Source organism: Microcaecilia unicolor, chromosome 7, assembly GCF_901765095.1.
Source record: "Microcaecilia unicolor chromosome 7, aMicUni1.1, whole genome shotgun sequence".
Classification (NCBI taxonomy): Eukaryota; Metazoa; Chordata; class Amphibia; order Gymnophiona; family Siphonopidae; genus Microcaecilia; species Microcaecilia unicolor.
This window is the reverse complement of record NC_044037.1, coordinates 221,939,039-221,946,896: the sequence shown is the minus strand read 5'-3', so window position 1 is coordinate 221,946,896 and position 7,858 is coordinate 221,939,039. Positions and strand designations below refer to the sequence as shown.

General features: G+C 36.3%; 1 protein-coding gene across 1 annotated transcript; it reads left to right on the top strand.

The window, feature by feature from the left end:
- Positions 1 to 4,944: 4,944 nt before the first annotated feature.
- Positions 4,945 to 6,560, top strand: HOXD13 (homeobox D13). Its single transcript, XM_030210514.1, has 2 exons — positions 4,945 to 5,584; positions 6,310 to 6,560. The coding sequence occupies exons 1-2, from the start codon at positions 4,945 to 4,947 to the stop codon at positions 6,558 to 6,560; spliced, it is 891 nt and encodes a 296-aa protein (XP_030066374.1).
- The last annotated feature ends 1,298 nt before the right edge of the window (positions 6,561 to 7,858 follow it).

The window sequence follows — 7,858 nt, the reverse complement described above, 5'->3', positions numbered from 1 at the left end:
ATTCTTGTCTTCTTTAGATTAAAACGTGTAGGGCCATCTAGCGATAAAGCTGTTGTACTGCAAACTAGCCTCTGGATCCGGAAATACTTGTTTACTGCTATTCGAGACACTATTCTGCTCTGTTCCTGCATGAAAATTTGCAGGTATTGTTTGGTGTCTGGGAAGAATTGTTTGTTTGTTTTTAACCTCCAAGGGTCTGCTGCAGTTTGCATGAAACCTTTACCATTTACTCAATAGTGTAAATGTAAGATTGTTAAAGGGCGGAAACAGGATTTGTTGGAGAATGAGATAATCCTATTTATTTACACTTCAGCTTGACCTCGTAAATAAGTGTTCTTCTGACTGAGACGAAAGTGAGCTCGGTTTGGGAACGATATTCAAACTGAAAAAGCAAATAAGTTTCTTTCAGTCTTCACTATTTGCACCAGACAAGTAGACTAGAATTACTTTTTTTTTTTTTTGGTTGGGGGGGGGGGGGGGGGGGGGGGGGGACTAATCTGAGATTTCATCAAAAGAACTGTATGTTTTACTGATCGCCTGCTCTAGAAAGTCCCAGAATATCCAAGAACCAAATCTGGATGGAAGCTAATAGATTTTTTTTTCTGTTTGTTTGTTTGTTTACAAACTACGACCATAAGAAGCGTGAGAGTTTATTTTTATGACTTGCTACTACTCCCTCGTGTTCTGAATGTTATTGTTTGTTTTGGAATTAGAATTTGGAAGTCTTGATATTGAAAGCTTAACTGAAGAGTATGAGTACATCTCTCTCTCTCTCTCTCTCTGGTATTTACATATATAAATTCATTTTACATGTGGTGGACGAGTCTCATTTCTAGAAGAAATATGGATTCAGATAATCTCTGTATAGGCTAAAGGAGGTGATTTTGTATTGTCTAAATATCCTCACACGGGTGCATGCCTGTGTGTGTACGCACACATTTCTCACCAACTGTAAACACAAAGATAATTCAATTCATATTATTTCCCTCATAAACAAGAAGTTAGGGGAATTAATCCTTTTACAGTGCAGCTGGCTGTCATTAACGCAATTCTTTTGTGTTCTATTTTAGCAGCACGGTTCATGCAATGCGCGGAGTATCAACAGAATGCAAATTAAATAATTTAATTAATTAAACGTTCTCAATTATCCGTACATTATAACAGAACATGTAGGTAAGTATGCTTCATTCCCTGCCGTGAATTTGTACAAGTGAATTACTTGTGGCAAAAAAGCATGTTTATTGACACATTTGAGGACTAGCTATAAGAGACCTATCACATTTATTTCGTTGCCAATATCTTTAATTTATGCACACAGCTATTATAGTTGAAGCAACGATTTTAATTGAGTTACTTTGATAATCAATTGATTAAAGCTTTTAGACTTTTCTGCTTTCGCTCATTATTGTTTATAATAGTTGTCGTATCATCAAGCTTCTTATGATTATTAACGTTTCTCAATGTTATGATTTACAATGTTTCCAATGTTTCCTTAAAATGAATGTTAAACAAGGTAAGGACTGCGAACTAATGTGTCAATCAACCACAACTTGTACAGTAACAAAAACATTCGAGGAGCAGTATATTGTGATATAACTTCTAGTTTAGTATGTTATTTCCATTTAAGTATCATATAGCTGAAAAAAGCGCAGTATGAAATAAACGTTTTTTCGGTATGTCATTTTTAGCATGATATACTAATGACTGGAATATATTAAAACGCTTTCTAGAAAAGATGTAAGTACAGGAAACTATAAATAAATTTCGTATGTTATCGTACATATTGAGATATCAGAGACTGAAAATAATTCAAAAACATTATGGAAAAATTTTTTCAATAAAAAGATTTTAAAAAACAAAAAAAACTAATAATATTGCAGAAGATTATATAGCTATAGCAGGGTTATTTTTGAACTGCTACTAAGAAATACCTTCTAAAATATGTTTGCACCTAAACGTTTTTAGTGTAAAGCAATGTTGTCGAAACTCAGTCCCATTTTTGAAATGTGACAAAATCACAGAAGCGACTAAATAACCTGCATTACAAATTATAATTGGTATTTGCAAATTATTGAGACAATATGAAATTACGTAATAAAGCATCTAGTCATGTCGGTTGTCACCAGTACCGACATCGTAAATAATGCAGGACACCGACAAGAATCGTCTCCTTAGTAGCAACTGGAGAAAATTGTAGACAAATGATATTTTTACTATAAATTGTGCTATTTTGTATTAAACTATAGTTGTACATGTGTTTTAATAAAAGAAGAAAGCAGATCATCTTGTTTATTTGTATATTGTATTTAAAAATAGCTGTAAAGTAAAATAATAGATGCAATAAGCCATATAACTCTCATTACTTAAGACCTTCACATCTGAATACAATAAGGTTTGTCGTTTGGAAAGTTTATGTGCATCTTCTTTTCTATTGGTCATCCCATGTGCACCTTCTTTCCTATTGGTTGTCCAGTCTAAAAGTTGCCACAGCCTACAAGCACGCTATTCTTTAGGGCTTAAAATGAAAGGGAAAAGGGACTTGATATATGGCCTTTCTGAGGTCTTTGCAACTACATTCAAAACGGTTTACATATATTCAGGAACTTATTTTGTACCAGGGGCAATGGAGGGTTAGGTGACTTGCCCAAAGTCACAAGGAGCTACAGTGGGAATCGAGCTCAGCTCCCCAGGATCAAAGTCCACTGCACTAACCACTAGGCTACTCCTCCTATCCATGCAGGAAAAAATGTTAGAATGTATTACATTTCAGAAGTCTTTTCCTCAGTTATAACAGATTAAGAGTAATCGCTGTCTTTTAAGTATGATCAAAGGTCAAAAGTTATTAATTCATCAATTACTTTTTTTTTCAAAATTAAATTGAGACTTTTGAAATTGTATTACCAGAACAAATATTCAAACAATAAACATTAACAGATAGCATCCACCAGGAAGAATGAAACTCGATCTGGTGCTCTTGTACAACTATTTCATGATTTATTGTTCTAGTGTATTGGGCGATCAGTTATATGCTGTGCAATGCTACATCAACTACCAACCGAATAAGGATAACTATAATAAAGAGAAATATAGCATATGGTTGTCAGATTTATAGTATCCTATACTAACAAATACTTTTCCTTTTCCTTGCAAACATTCTTAGCAGAAATTGATGCGCTTTAAACTTGTGTCTGTTGTGTATCAGTAGCTTTTGTCCACAACTGAATAGTAGCATTTTTTGCAAATTTAGCTAGTGCGCATATAGTGCACTGTTAAATGTAGAATTAATTACTGCAACATAAACTAGGTATCTTAGTACAAGAATAAACACAATTCGGTTAAGGTTTGCATTATACAGTACATCAGTGATCATTAGGCTCATATTTGTATTTGATTCCTAATGGTAGATTCCCTGCATACCTGTTGTATTTGCCTAAATAGCACATGTGTTTGTTTTCATCTTTTGAAAATACAGATAAATATTTCATTAACGTTTCGAAAAAAAGATATTTCTATTATGTATACCAAGGCATTTCTATTTTGTATTTAACACATATACACACACACACGTGGGTGTGGGTGTGCACACGTGCATATGTGTGCGTGTGTTAATTATGGAATAAAAATGTATCGGTATGCATAGTAAAAATAAAACTGATTTAATTCTATGCACTCTATAGCCACACTATCTATTCTACTGAAAGAGTCCAATGCATTTTTAAAATATTTTAGGAATGCCAGATGTGGATGTGTGTGTGCATAGAAGAGGAGATTGTAAGATTATTGTAATTAAGCATATTACTAAAAATGTTTGGTACGATAACACTGTCTAACTTACACGGACTTCAAGTAATGCACTTTTTATATATGTTTAATAAATACCAGCCTAGATGACAAAACAATGATCCAGAATTTCTTTACATTAATCAAATATGATTTTTTTTTTATTAAAACGTATATTATTACCACCCTGGGGAAGGTACAAAATCAAGATAGTGAGCCCACTAGGGACAGAAAAGTACCAATATGTAAACCGCTTTGTTGTACCAACGGGTATATCAATTCCATAGTACCTTTACCATTTATATAGTTTTCCTCTAGCTTTAATAGTGGTTTCTTTTTAAAAAATATGGCTGAGGTAAACATAAAATTATACAATTAATGCATATTCCTACAACATACAATTACTAGAACAAAACTGTAGATGGCTTCAATGCAATCAACCAATTGTTAAATTGTAATATCTGTTGAGAAATTATACTTTCAGAAACTAAATGGTGCCTAAATCTAGATCCATACAAAATACCAAAGCACAATCACTAATGTATGTATGCACCTATGTTTAACACTTCAGTTTGGTATGTATTACAAATATCAGTACAGAATAAAATTAATCAATAACTTACTTGTAGTATAAAGCATACCACGTGTCTTTTTTTTTTTTTTAACTTGGAAAGGTAATTGTTTGTTTTTAACAGTAATGCGATGCGATTTTATGTAATGTGGTGCAACTGGGGTGGCACTACTACCACCATCCTTGAATCGGAGTTTTAAATCTTTCCGAGTTCTTCTTTGTAGTTGAGTGTGTGAAGAAATCAGCAACAACATACCCGATAAAGCCTGTTTTCCTATAATGTATGTTTGACCTGCTGGAGTTTATTTTCACCTGAAAAGAAATCCCAAATGGAGAACTTAAACCACTAGATCGGTGCGGGGGAGGGGAGGGGCGGAAGCTCAAGGGCGCTCTCTGGGGATCACGTGAAAAGGAAGGGCCAATGACATGCTTCTTAGCTCCTGCAGGCCTTTCTGGCGAGGCACGGTCCACCCCTATCCTCTGCCCTTCCCCTTCTAGCCTTTAGTTAGTTTCTATAAACCGTACAACAAATGATCTTTCCAGGTTCAGGGAATCCCGATTTTGGCCATGTCTGTGCGGGAACCCCAGAGGGCATGTGCAAGGCCATGAACAAGGGCAGCCAGTGGGCGATGGAAGGCTTGGGAGGCGAGGGCTCCTCTGGCCAGCAGTGCAGGAACTTGCTGACATCATCAGCGGTGCTTGGGAGCCCCTCGGCTTCTTCCTCCATCTGCAGCCGCTCGGCTCCAGGCTATGGCTATTCGGGTCAGGAGCGATCTCAGGCCGGCAAGGAGGGGGCGGTGTCCGGCCCCCCTGCTGCTCCACCGCTTGGCTGTGGCTATCACTTTGGGAACCGATACTACAGCTGCAGTATGTCGCACGGCATGGGCATACAGCAAAACAGCCTCAAGTCTTCCGCACATGCCTCCCTTGGCGGCTTTCCAGTGGAGAAGTACATGGACGTGTCTAGCTTGGCCAGCACAAACGCTCCCAGCAATGAAGGCGCCTCGAGGGCTAAGGAGGTCTCCTTCTATCAGGGCTATGCAAACCCCTACCAGCATGTCCCCGGCTACCTAGACATGGTCTCTACGTTTAGCTCCCCGGAGCCCAGGCATGAAACCTACATCTCAATGGAGGGCTACCAGTCCTGGACTCTGGCTAATGGGTGGAACAGTCAGGTTTATTGTGCCAAAGATCAGTCGCAGACTTCCCATTTTTGGAAATCCTCCTTTCCAGGTAGGATTCATGTTTATATTTACACTTATTACCAGGTCTGCCCGTGGATTTGGTGGGAACACATCAACATAAGTGAAAACTCTGCTTCGCCATGGTCAAAGGGACGTCTTGATATGCGAACTTGGGCAGGGCAAGGCTATTGCTGTTTTCTTCTCTTTGGATCGTTAAGATCAAACTATGCTATGGAAAAATTGGATTAGCTCGCCTTATTAGCCACATCTTAAGTGCAGTTCATTCTTTTCATCTGTTACGTTCTTCATTCTTGACTTTACTACCTGGAAGTGTCTTTCCCTCTTTTCTATAGTCATAGGATAGTAGAAAAACGTTGGCAGTCTTTCTCCCTAATAAACACTTATTAAACACCAAAATATACCAGCATACAAAAAGAGGCATTGTGTTCTCATAGCAATGCCTCTTTTTTAATGCTGGTATATTTTGATAGATTTTTCACTCCACATACTTTAGTAAATAGATTACTTGGTGACTGACGATTTAAATAGAACTTGGGGAAACATAATCCCCTGGAATACAGTTGTTTTGCCTTTCTCTGTATATTTACATATAACCTTGAATCTGGACTGTAAAAAAAAAACAAATGTGAAACTTTACGTTACATTTTCGTTTTTAAATGGTAACGAACTGTTCTGGCATTCTAATTGACATAGTCTTTTATTCTAAATTATTGCGAAATTAGTCTAACTTTTCCTGTGATGTCCTTGCTATAGGAGAAGTTGCACTAAACCAGCCAGATATGTGTGTCTACAGGCGTGGGAGAAAGAAAAGAGTGCCGTATACAAAGCCACAGCTTAAAGAACTCGAGAACGAATATGCCATTAACAAATTCATTACAGGACAAGAGACGAAGGATATCTGCTACCACAAAACCTGTCCGAAAGACAAGTTAACCATTTGGTTTGCAAATAGAAGAGTAAAGGATAAGAAAATAGTCTCTAAACTGAAGGAACCCGTTCCTTGATGGGGAAAAAGAAAGTTTAGAGCGCAGATTATTATTAATCCTAATTATTTTTTTTGGAAAGACTTGAACCGAATTTAAGTAATAATAAATCAGAGACTCCTCTCATCTGCCATCCTTCTGTAAAATCCTTGTGAAAATGTCATTTTACTCCAGATTCTTTGGATCCCTTTTTTAAACATTTTTATAGGTTTAACTGTTTTCCTATACGGATCACTATAGGAGGCCACATATTTTTAACACTGTTAAATTAACAGTATTTTGCTGAAATGTCATTTTTGCTGGTATCAGTCCAACTAATGTGTTACAGAACTTTCCTGTTGAGAGTCATTAATATAAACTTTCTTTTCTGGAACCATTCACACAACTATAATGGGAATTTTTATACTGCAGTCAGTCTGGCTTCTTGTTTAATAGAACAGACCCTGTGTTGGTATTGCCGAGGAAGGCCGTCAATATTTTACAATATTTTCAGTTGTCAGAAAACACGATTTAGAACTAAGGTGTGTTATATTTTTTTTTAGTTTCCTTGACATATCTATATAGTTTAATTTCATTCATTTGCATTTTTAAAATGTCACATTAGTTTACTGTAAAGGAAGATATGCGGTTTTTCTTTCTTTCTTTCTTCAGGTAAGATTATTTCAAACGACACAGCCTTGAAGTTTATACTTTCCTTTAATGAACTTTGAACCTTTCCGTCGTCTTGCCTCTCTCATAAAGGGTAAAACAGATTCAAGTGGTGCTCCAAAGTTTGTAATGCGTACAGAAAATACTACGTTTGGATATGTCTATAAATGTACAAAAGTATTCTTCCCCCATTGCTTGGCTTGATCGTTTGATAGAAAGAGGAAAGTCCTAATTGAAATGACTGAGGTTTTAATCTCTTAATTCAATTAGCAGGTCCGAGGGTGACCACGGATGGATGCCTGAGCCTTAATGAAAGTGGAAACTTGTTGTTTATTTTGAGCAACTATGCGATTTATATATTTAGCAACATTTAAAAACCTGAGTGTTTCTGTTCGATCACATAATACAGCAGAGAAGAAGCTATATCAAATTATTAATAATTGGTCTATTGTTTATAATTATTTATTGTATCGTTTATTTTCGAAATGTTTCGATTCCCAGCGTTTCTGTGTGATGTATGTTAAGATTCATGGTTAAGCAATTAAAATATTGTTTTTTTTTAAATCTAATTTTCTTGTCTTAACCTCTGCCTTTGCTTTCTATTAAATATCTTCAATCAAGAATTTCAGGTACGCTGCAGAAGGTTACTTGTATCAAGTTATACCTGCAAT